The 12,265-nt window shown below is 39.5% G+C and overlaps 1 protein-coding gene across 2 annotated transcripts in view; it reads right to left on the bottom strand.

Annotated features, from left to right (window-relative positions):
• Positions 1 to 10,862: 10,862 nt before the first annotated feature.
• LOC116313558 (leucine-rich repeat transmembrane neuronal protein 4) overlaps positions 10,863 to 12,265 on the bottom strand; it is a 52,122-nt gene continuing 50,719 nt past the window's right edge. The window contains exon 3 of one of the 2 annotated variants that reach the window (XM_031731301.2): positions 10,863 to 11,189. In XM_031731301.2, coding sequence (XP_031587161.2) covers positions 10,971 to 11,189 — 219 coding nt within the window. In that variant the 3' untranslated portion in view covers positions 10,863 to 10,970. The remainder of the gene's footprint in view (positions 11,190 to 12,265) is intronic. The other variant, XM_039620534.1, reaches the window with a different exon arrangement.

The raw sequence follows: 12,265 nt of genomic DNA, 5'->3' as shown, positions 1-12,265 counted from the left end.
AAATACCAATCTGTGCACCAAGCAGAGCATGGTGACCAGTGTAATTATTATGCAAGGGAGACTAACCAGAAATGCAACATATTAAGACACAATATGGTCACAGAGATGCGCCATTAAAGCTCTAAATAATTAATACAAAATGCTTCATGATGGTTTCTTTCCATTTACTGTAGCTAAACGAATGTCTCCAGCTTCCATCCAGTACTCCTGGGAATTCCTTCCACTAAACTGACGTCTTCCTTCATGAACGTTTTGTTCCCTTACATGAACTGTTCAGTCAGGTTCACTCTGCTCCCTGCAAAGATTAGTTTGGTAGCCTGCTGGTCTCTCTGTGCCTGACTGCGTGACGCGGCAGTTGGACTGGGAGCTGAGACGCGCCACCGACAAGGAGTGAATGAGAGTCGGTGAATGAGAGAGTGAAGGAGACAGTGAGCCTGGTTGCAGCAGAGTGAAAGGTCCATACTCTGGTCACAAACCACGATTTCACTAACAGGAATATTATACGTTGACAGAATCGTTTCATTTTCTGGTGACACAATCTGCAACACTTAAAGACATTGTAGCCATTTACAAAAACGTAGCTTGAGAACAAAGAAGCTGCCTCACGGCAGTAGTTCAAGGTTAGGATTATAAGCAAAACTAACTTGGTTTATGTCTGATTTGTGCGGTCAAGTTGGATTTTCAAGTACTTCTACAAGCCACTTCATCAGTCCTTCCAGTAGGTAAAAGGCAGCAGCATGCGATGACATTAACCTGCTAAGGCAGGCTGTGTTCCCACATTATTTAGTACTTCTCTAGCAAAATGAGGCAGGCTTGTAGCATGCTGCCAATACTTTAAAAGCCCTGATCAGCAAAAGGGGTAAGTGCAAGTTTAGGAATAAGAGTATAACTTTGTCCCAGTAGTCGCTTACCTGCATTGAACCAGCAATTTTGAGAGAGTGTAGATTTCACCAGTATGCAGAATGTAGAGAGAAAGCTGGCCTAATTGTCTTTCATCTGAACTGCAGCTAAATGTGAAACTAGATTACACACATTTATGAACTTGATGGAGATTTCTCACATTCACATACTGCCAGTATAATCCTAAGGAGAGCATGTGCCTGGTAAAGTGAGTGGCAGTCAGCCTTTAATACAAAGCACACAGCACAATACCAGCTTAACTATGGCTCTATTTACCATAATTGATTCGTATTTTCACTGCTGAATGTGGCATTGAGGGAGACCGAGTCTGAAACTATTTAAATAGGAGCAATTGACTATGTATTATCCTGGCTTTCAGTGACAAGAACAGCTGTGGCTACAGCTTGAGATTTTTAAATTTAATTTCATTGTTTACTGACATTTTTTAAGGAAGTCGTGCATTTCAATCACCAGTGTCACCAAATGCGCTTCCACTCAGGCTTCCTCCTGCATTAACCCTGTCTTTAGTGCATCAGTGTGTCTTTTTCCCACTTGGGCTTCGGCTGAAGCCCTGTTCTGTGCAGGAAATCTGTCGAATCAAGGAAAAGCCTATGTTGCATATTGGATTTAGATATTAAAGCCTCGACCAATAATGCGACATCCTCATGTGAATTGCGTAGCATTATTTCGAGTGATGAAAATGCATTTTTTATTAGGATTTGGTCTCTTCTCTCTGCATAACAAGGCCAGAGTGGGAAAGGGACAATGCAGAAAAGATTTGAGTGGGTGGAGGATTTAGGCTGGGGAGAACAGGAGGAAGGAGTTGTAGTTTTAAGTTTCTTCAAAAGTAGCAGAGGGTCGAAAGACACTTTGAAAAATTGCTGCTGCTCACACGATATCATTTTATTATCATAGACAATAGCTGTGCACATTAGAAGCATACTAGATGGACAAAAGTATTGGGTCACATCTCTTAATCTTTAAATTCAGGAATTTTCAGGACCGTTTCCACAGATGTATAAAATCAGTACGTATCCCCATGGTCTGTCTTTACAAACAATTTTGGAAAAATAAGTCATTCTAAAGAGTTCACTGAATTTGACTGTGCTGCTTTCATAGGATGCTGTCATTGCAACAAGTAATTTCATGAAATTTCTTCCCTCCTTGATATTCCATGATCACCTGTGGACTGTGCAAAGTGGAAGCATTTAGGAAGCCAGCAAATCAGCCACTTAAGTGTCGAGCCCTGTTACAGTTACAAGTTACAGACCAGGGTAGGAGAGTGCTCAAGTGCACAGTGCATTAACATCTTCAATGCACTACTGTTTGAAACCACCTCTGACATTAACGTCAGCACAAAAATGGTACATCGGGAGCTTCGTGGCATGGGTTTCCGAGGTGTAGATGCATGTAAAGGTACCTACAGGTGGCCCAATACCTTTGTCCATATAGTTTAGGTTACAGCTTTATTAGAAGTTCTGTTAAGCGTGGTTCATACCATGGGCACTCACCAATAAAATATCATATGTTTTGTGCATGTAAATTAAAATAGATTAATTTGCACATCTAATTTTGGTAGTTGTCCTATTTATACATCATAATAGTATTTGTACATTACATTTAGCTAACAGAAGTGCTGGATCAGGAGTTTTACGATTTCGATGGATACATACATCACTTTCATATTCCAACAAGCTGCCTCTGTCTTCATCTTTCTCTCACTTTTACACTTTGTATTCTGGGCAGCTTTAGTTGCATCATATTGTGGGTTTCCTCTCCTGTCCTTGCATTGATCCTCCACACTCAGACCACCAGCCTTAACATAACTATCACTATTTAGGTATTCTATTTTGTCTGTTTTTTCCTATTCATTCAAAGACGATTCATATTTAAAATGACATCTGCGGTGTTCTCACTCATAAGCTATTTATCCCATCTTCTGGCTCTTGTTGTTTATACGCATAACCTGATACCTCCAAGCTCTTTAGCTGAGGCTCAGCTGTTGCTGTTTTCAACTCCCGTTTAACACTGGTGCATTCACTGAGAACAACAAACAAATACTTAGGTCGCAGGTGTCCAATTGAACTGTCCAGATGCTAAAAGCTAATAAAAACCTTGCAACTAATTTGAATACCGAGTCATGACTCAGTAAAACCTAAACTAAAACAAATACAGGGAGTGCAGAATTATTAGGCAAATGAGTATTTTGTCCACATCATCCTCTTCATGCATGTTGTCTTACTCCAAGCTGTATAGGCTCGAAAGTCTACTACCAATTAAGCATATTAGGTGATGTGCATCTCTGTAATGAGAAGGGGTGTGGTCTAATGACATCAACACCCTATATCAGGTGTGCATAATTATTAGGCAACTTCCTTTCCTTTGGCAAAATGGGTCAAAAGAAGGACTTGACAGGCTCAGAAAAGTCAAAAATAGTGAGATATCTTGCAGAGGGATGCAGCAGTCTTAAAATTGCAAAGCTTCTGAAGCGTGATCATCGAACAATCAAGCATTTCATTCAAAATAGTCAACAGGGTCGCAAAAACCAAGGCGCAAAATAACTGCCCATGAACTGAGAAAAGTCAAGCGTGCAGCTGCCAAGATGCCACTTGCCACCAGTTTGGCCATATTTCAGAGCTGCAACATCACTGGAGTGCCCAAAAGCACAAGGTGTGCAATACTCAGAGACATGGCCAAGGTAAGAAAGGCTGAAAGACGACCACCACTGAACAAGACACACAAGCTGAAACGTCAAGACTGGGCCAAGAAATATCTCAAGACTGATTTTTCTAAGGTTTTATGGACTGATGAAATGAGAGTGAGTCTTGATGGGCCAGATGGATGGGCCCGTGGCTGGATTGGTAAAGGGCAGAGAGCTCCAGTCCGACTCAGACGCCAGCAAGGTGGAGGTGGAGTACTGGTTTGGGCTGGTATCATCAAAGATGAGCTTGTGGGGCCTTTTCGGGTTGAGGATGGAGTCAAGCTCAACTCCCAGTCCTACTGCCAGTTTCTGGAAGACACCTTCTTCAAGCAGTGGTACAGGAAGAAGTCTGCATCCTTCAAGAAAAACATGATTTTCATGCAGGACAATGCTCCATCACACGCGTCCAAGTACTCCACAGCGTGGCTGGCAAGAAAGGGTATAAAAGAAGAAAAACTAATGACATGGCCTCCTTGTTCACCTGATCTGAACCTCATTGAGAACCTGTGGTCCATCATCAAATGTGAGATTTACAATGAGGGAAAACAGTACACCTCTCTGAACAGTGTCTGGGAGGCTGTGGTTGCTGCTGCACGCAATGTTGATGGTGAACAGATCAAAACACTGACAGAATCCATGGATGGCAGGCTTTTGAGTGTCCTTGCAAAGAAAGGTGGCTATATTGGTCGCTGATTTGTTTTTGTTTTGTTTTTGAATGTCAGAAATGTATATTTGTGAATGTGGAGATGTTATATTGGTTTCACTGGTAAAAATAAGTAATTGAAATGGGTATATATTTGTTTTTGTTAAGTTGCCTAATAATTATGCACAGTAATAGTCACCTGCACACACAGATATCCCCCTAAAATAGCTAAAACTAAAACAAACTAAAACTACTTCCAAAAACATTCAGCTTTGATATTAATGAGTTTTTTGGGTTCATTGAGAACATGGTTGTTGTTCAATAATAAGATTATTCCTCAAAAATACAACTTGTCTAATAATTCTGCACTCCCTGTATAGATAAGGTAAAAGGCAGCTACCTTTACAAGGCATGTGCAAACCAAAGATTTTTAATTAGTATTCAGCAACTTAAAATGGGACAAACAATGCTGCTAGTTCTTGGATGCATTAGTGGCTACACCTTTTGACCATAAAATGTATCAGGAACGTAGTCAAATTGCCTTGTGATTTGGCATCTTGTTAAAAAAATACCAGTGTCATATTGGGCTTCTGAAATGGTAAAGGTAACCTCAAACTGTGAGCGTAGCAGCAATGTAACTCCCCGGGGAAATCAAGAGCTTTCACAGCTGTGTTGCCCGCCAGCAGTTGCAACACAATTCTTAAATGACGGGGCAACGTGCAAGCGGCTGAAGACAGACAGAAACTTCAGTTTGACCTCAAATCCTTCAATACTTCAAACATATCCTAAACTTGTGGGTGAGACAAAGCCCTGTTTGAAGAGAAATACACCTGGAGAACAGTCACAAACAAAAGCATGTATAGCTTTTGACTGTGCAACTTCGAGATGATCCGTGCATCTGTTACAGTTTGAAAAGGTAAATTTTTCTCTAATCTGTTGTGTTGCAGCAACCACTCAGAATCCACGAGAGGAATTTAGGTTAGAATATGCCAAAAGCAAAAACATCTGGCCCAATTTTATTTGATTTCAGAACATCTGAGTAAACAAGTCGACAGAGCTATTTGGGGCGATTTTAAAAACCAGTATAAAAAATAGATTGAATGAAGAAGCTATCGTAACTTTTTACACTCTCTCTACCCTTTACTTTAGTGTGCTTTTATGAGAATTGTAAATGTGGAAATCTCCCTCGACGACATCCTGAACCCCCCGGAAATATGATCGCTGGATGAAATCAATGGAACAGGATGAGGGATGAAGGGATTTTAAGCCCATATACTATAAAGTGTTACATTGTCTACCTCAGTCTGACAGCTCAGAAGAGGTGAGAAAATAGCTTGTGCCTGCTTTTCAAGAAAGTGCCAACAGATTGTCAGAAGGACGCACGTGTTGTCCAAACCGATAAAAGTAAGTAACAAAAACAAAAATGTTACCATCGCCTTGGCACTTTTCATTTCCAAGAAATTAAGCCAGTCAGCATCTGCAAGGAGCGCGTGGTTGTTCCTGTACGGTGAAAGCATCGGCATTGTCCTTTTAAAAGAGAATGATTTTCTCTAGTGGCCTTCTGGCTTCGGTGTGCATCCACAAAATTGGGAACAGTTGAGTGTTTCTGTTTTCAGCCTATTTCAGTCAATACTTTCATATAAGTTTAATCGTTTCAAGGTTTCAGATGACAACATTTCTATATTAGAAAAAGATTTTTTTTTTTTTTTTCACATGCCTAAATCTTCTTGTGACCTGTAAAAATCATCTATCAGCCCTCCTAGTTCTACACACTCCAAACTTTAAAATATCCTGTATTGCTCTTTTCCCTTTCTGTGAGTCACACAGTTGATTTAAGACGTGAAGTGTGTGATAATTATCTTCCTAGTTTGCGGGTAAAGTTGTAGAGACAGAGCTGCTCAAGAGGTGGTTGTCAGTGGTGGTTGAAGTATGATGAGTCATCAGCCTGTTAGTGTAAATCCATGCAAACGCTTAGGTCTGATGCTATTGTGTTGCATCTACTGCTCCTCACTGTCCTGATTCTCTCAACGCTCTTCTGAACACTTGAAGCGAGTGCAGTATACGCAGTCTATCAGTGTCATTAAACTGTTCCGTGTGCGAGGCTACAGAGCAGTAAATCCTCAAGCAGCATGAATCTGTCGTGTGTCAGAGCGTGTTGTCATAAGCAGATATATCTTCTGCACTGCCTGTTTTTTCTTTCTTTCTTTTTTTAACAGAGGAACACCAGGCGGAGCATGGTCAAAATGTCTGTTATTGAGGAACTGTTGAAAATCGGACATACACGTGTGCCGCCGTACACAATCAATGCGTCATTCATTTGTTCATCATGATGCCAGATGACTTGTTTTATACAATCAGCGTTAAAATATTCAGAGTACAGCTTATGCATGACTGGAGATGGATACAGTATTGATAATGACAGAATATTGTACATCCCTGGACATTTCTATTCAAACACATAGAAAACAAAATGTATAATAAATATAATTTTCTCAGTACAATTTAATCTGTGATGTCACATGTTCAAAAACATTTTTTTTAAATCAATATTGCAAAAAGCCTCTCAACAATTGACCGTTTGCTAAGCCCTATCCCCATCCATTACTGTTGCATTAGAGTTTAGGGGCTAATCTACTGTTAAATCATCGCTGTTATTTTTCATTCACTGGGTTCTTAATTTCACATGGATGCACACAAGACGCCCCTGCAAGCAATGGCTTGGCCAGCTAAAATAAATAGATCTTCATAGCTGCTGCTAGCAAACTACTTTAGTAAAAATTTAATAGGTATATAATATTTTGATGAGTTTCTTAAAATGTAATTTAGATGCAGTTCAAACATAGTCAACATTATACTTTAAACTTAAGCATTTTTCTTCTTTAACTCAAAAACAGGAGACCAAAATTTACATATACACTATGTGGACAAATGGACAGAGCTACCTTGTACACATTATACCTACAGGAGCTGTTTGGCCATGAACAGCTATATCATGAAGCTCCTGGTACACAGTTTTTATGCTGATGCTAATGTCAGAGGTTTGTAACTTTGCAGTTATTGAGTTAGCATAGTGTTGGAGACTTTTACGCAATATGCAGCTCAGCACTTGGCAACCTCACTCTGTAACTCTGCAATAATACCACTTATGAAATCTATAGGTAGGAAAAAATTTCACACAAGTGACTTTTTGGTGGCTCCAGCGACACTTGAAGCACTATGGAATAACTTTATTAGCTGACCAACGCGTTTCAGTTTGTGCCCCTCATCAGGGTCATTACAAAATACAGTTTGTGTTTAAATAAAGGAAGAAATCCAAGTGAACCAATCACACATAAACAAGCTGACCAATCAGCATTTAAGGGGGCGGTACTGGCTGACTGGTTGAACCACAGCCCAAATAGGCTCTGGACTGAACCACTACAAATTTAAAGGGGAAATCACCCCACATATCCAAAAGTAGTTCATTCTCAAAGGTGCACAGAAAAAGTTAAAAGTTACAGATAGCAATCACAGGAACTTAAAAAAAATTAATTGAAAAAATTATTAATTCCATAATAAAAACTTAAAGTAGATCTCTCTTTTTCCTGATAAAGTTAATGTTATCACCTCTTTGACTGGGCTTAAATGCGTCAATGCCAATAAAAAATAAAGCTCACCATGAAGCATTCTGGATATTTTGTTTAAAGAGTTTATTTCCTACAGGTATGAAAGCAGGTCTATTAATGAGTTTCTGCCAATTATGCTATTTTGTTTTTATATTTTTAATTAGATTTTCAAAGACCTTTTTAAAAGAAACAAAAACCAAAAACCTTTTATTGTAATGATAATTGCTGTTAACTAGTTCAAATTTTTATTATGGAGTTGATAATTTTTTTAAATCTTTTTGAAAGTTCAGCCAGAGCCAACCAGTCAGCCAGTACAACACGTTCTCACTCCCAAAGTGTAACATATTACACTTTGTGACAAATCATCAATATGTTACGCGTTCGGAAACAGGACGAAACATGAGAACTGTTTGGATTCAATCTGCACATGTACATTTATTTTACTTTCTCATCATGAATCGCTTTGGAAAACACTATCTGATATGATTAAGGTTATGGTTATGGTTAGGGATAAGGTAGGATTGGGGCTAGGGCTCGAATACACGGCAGGAATGTGTGTTACCGCCAGGAGCGTCATTCTATTGAATTCCATCCACAATCGGGCACGTATCATAGGGACGTTGAAGGTTACCTTTTGGGTTCCCATGTGATGCCTCGGGACGCGACAAAATGTCACTATGTTATGTGTCGGTAATAAGAATGCCTTGGCTAGTACCACCCCCTTAAATGCTGACTGGTCAGCTTGTTTATGTGTGATTGGTTCATTTGGATTTCTTTATTTATTTAAACACAAACTGTTTGGTATTTTGTGATGACCCTGATGAAGGCCACAAGCCGAAACGCGTTGGTCAGCTAATAAATTTGTTCTATAGTGCTTCAAGTGTCGCTGGAGTCTTCACGCCACCAGATCTTTGTCCTTCTCAATGCACCTTGGAAGCAGGTGAAGTTGTGCCAGAAATTTTTGGACAGTGACTTTTTTGCAATGGCAACATCCAATCACAGCTCCATGCTCGAGTTCAGTGAGCATTTCAGAACAATCTATTCTTTCACAAATGTTTTTTTTTAAAAAGCAGCCCGCATAGCTAGGTGCTTGATTTTATACACCTGTATAAAATTCTGGAAACACCTGAATTAATACATTGAGGCGTGTCTCCCCAATACTTTTGTCCATATAGCGTGCATGCGATTAAGCGGCCCCTCCTGTGTTTATTTAAATGTTTACTGTTACTCCTTTTGCCGGTTGGCATAGTTAGCTAGGCGTGTAGCGTAGATTTAATTAAAGGACTGAGCTCCTAATATTACTCTGCAATATGCTGAATCAGTATTCAGGACCAACTTCTGGGGACTTGTGTAGTGAGCTTGGTAGTTGTAGGACGCTAAACCCCAAACAATTTAGTCAACTAATTTTCATTGGCCTCAGAGGTAAAACTGTGTGTAAAACTGTTTCCCCTTGTGGGACAATTAAAGGATTATTCTATTCTATTACAACTGTATTATAACTGCTTATTGCTGTAAGCTGGGCATGCTAACATTTACATCATATACTTAATAATCTCCTTAAATGGTGAGTGTTGATTTTGCAGGTTAGCAGTTCAAAATGTGCAGAAATCTGAAGCTCGGCAGGACTGCTGCAAATAGCTATTGTAGATAAACTATTATTTGATGTTTGCTGTTTACTGGACAGGTTTAGCTAACGGTCAATTCCCAGCAGAAAAACTTTATGTATACTTTTATATCACAATAACCTTTTACCAATTTCATCGTAAATTGTGTCTATGTTAAGAACATAGAACTGCTGCTTTGAACAATATTCAGGATATTAATTGGGTGATCTGTACACGGTTTCCTTCCCTGAAAGCAATATAGCCTAGAAGTGTATGAGTTCAGCGAGTCGAGTTTACTGTATCACATCAGATACCACACAGTCACAGAAGAAGAAAAGCAAGAGAAGTTACCATCAGGGTCTTGATCAATAAGGCAAAAACCAAACACACATCATTATCAAACAGTCCTGCCTGTGCTGTGCTCTGTGCTCTGCAGTTTAAACCACCTACACAGCTGGCTAAGTACAGCAGACAGTTGTTTGGGTTGATACCGCTGAACTTGATGAATGACACTGTTTCCGGTCATTTACCACAGTTTATTTGCCATATATTATATTGTAGCATTTTGTAAAAAGCACACGTGTAGATATGCAAGTGTACAATCAGATAATTGGCTGAATAACACATTATAAAAACCAAAAACCATTAGCCACATAAGTGATTTAAATGAAGGATGAAAAGTAAACATCTGAACGTCCCAGTGCACCGAGCTCTGTACTTGGTGTTTATTTTTCCTCTGTTTATTTCTCAAATGAATAAGAACGTGATCAACATCACAAATCATTAAGCAATTCAAAAGTCACCATGTAAATTAAACTGACTGCCAGCAAGATGTGTGGGCTGTACATTTTATAAAACAATTACTGTCCGCTATTTTCGGACTTGTTTCTCTTGTCTTGGGTAATTTCATTGGAGAGGCTCATTTCTCGAAATGAAAAACGCTACAGGGACTTGAGTTTGAGAGAGACCTCTGGCTGACAGCATGATCAGAAAAAAGAAAAGAAACCAAAACAGTAGAAACCCTTTCAGCTTGGCCGAGCTTTCGTTTGTTCAGCTACTCAGTTGCTTATCATGCTGTTTCCCCCTGCTCTGTTTACAACGTTTTGCATTTTGATTACTTTACCTGCACAGCAGAGGGGTGTCCACGTTATGAGAAGTCAAGGAAATATGTTTAATAAGATTAACAAATCATGAAATTATTATCTTTAATACTCCTCAAGAGGCAAAGCAGAATGCAGAAAGTCATGCTGAAGTTCAGCCTCCTTTGCTAATTGAGGACATTGAGGGTCAGATAGGTCAGAAGCTCACTAATCAAAACTGCTGCACCCCTTTATTTCCACTGAGAAATATTTTCATTTTCATTACCCTGGTTCCAGGATGCTCTGCAGTAAATTAATTGTCTCCTTTGCTTCTTTACCAGTCCCAGCTTCCTCCCACACAGCCTTTTATTTCGTATGAGCAGTTCTGTGATTGTGTGCAGCTGACGTTTGGAGACAGAGCCTCGTGGTGTGCACAGCTCAGTGGTGGTGGGAGTGGGTCTGGGGGCAAGGCAGCACAGGCTTTGAGGGGAGGGCAGCCATTAGGCTGGGTTGGTACAATGCTGGCCCTGGACCTCCCTGCGCCTGAGTGGAGGGCTCCATGCCCACATTGAGGTGCAGCGACAGGTGGGTATGGCAGTAATCCAGAACCGACTGCTCACACCTGTACAATGTCAGAGCACTCAGCTGCCGCGGTACCTAGACAGAAACAGAAAGTAGAGGGAAAGAAGAAGCACATGTAAGGGTAAGGCGTTTAAAACAGCAAGAAAAAAAATCCTTAGAATATTTGGAATTGGCTTAATTTACTTCATGCTGCCATGGCACAGCTCTGTCATTAATGCAGCCTTGGCCGGTAATACAGCATGCGCCCCAAGACCTGAAATCTGTGGCGCTCAAACACCCACTTTCAGGAGTGATTTATATGCAAGATGAAAGCCTTAAGCAAGAGTGCACACATATTTTCTGCCCTCTTTTAAATGGAGTCAAGGCTCCATTTAGAAGAGAGTGCTTATTACATTACAAGCACTTTGCTGATTCAAAGACCCCTCTTCGTTTTACGTGCTACTGCGGTCTGAATTCTGTCAATTAAACGAGATAAAGCTGCATCAGAGCCTGTGCAATATTGATATTAATATCCTAATGTATATTCATATATATATACACACACGGTGGGGAGGAATAATTATTTGATCCCCTGCTGAATTTGTAAGTGTAAAAACGATCAAAAGAAATAATTTTTATGGTACTTTCATTTTAACGATCATGTCAATGAGTGAAATAAGTATTTGATTCCTGACAATGCAACCAAAATTTTCTGATAGATTGGCCCATATGAAACTTCAATTACAATCAATCAATCAATAAATTACAGATACTCTTGATCTCAACTCATTATATTTACATCATTTATATAAAGCATGGCTGTACACAGCGTCACCAACCACTCCACCATTATGGGTAAGACCAAAGAGCTGTCAATGATTATAGATTATAGACCTGCACAACACCATCAGCAAGAAGTTTCTTAAGAAGGTGACAACTGTTTGGTTCTTATTATAATTCAGTATATATTCATATCAATAATTATTTCCCCCACTGTATGTGATTGTTCAGTCTACAGAAACATTCACATAACAACAGAAAGAACACGTGCAAAACAACTTTCAGCTTTAATACTTCTTCTAAACCTAGATTCATGTAAACATACATAACACCATTTTTTTTCATTTACTTTCACAATATCCTCAGGAATAAAATCCCATTATCAGTCATTA

The sequence above is a fragment of the Oreochromis aureus genome, linkage group 12 (assembly GCF_013358895.1).
Source record: "Oreochromis aureus strain Israel breed Guangdong linkage group 12, ZZ_aureus, whole genome shotgun sequence".
NCBI classification, from domain to species: domain Eukaryota; kingdom Metazoa; phylum Chordata; class Actinopteri; order Cichliformes; family Cichlidae; genus Oreochromis; species Oreochromis aureus.
Note: the sequence above shows the minus strand (reverse complement) of the source record. Positions and strands in the feature narration are given on the sequence as shown.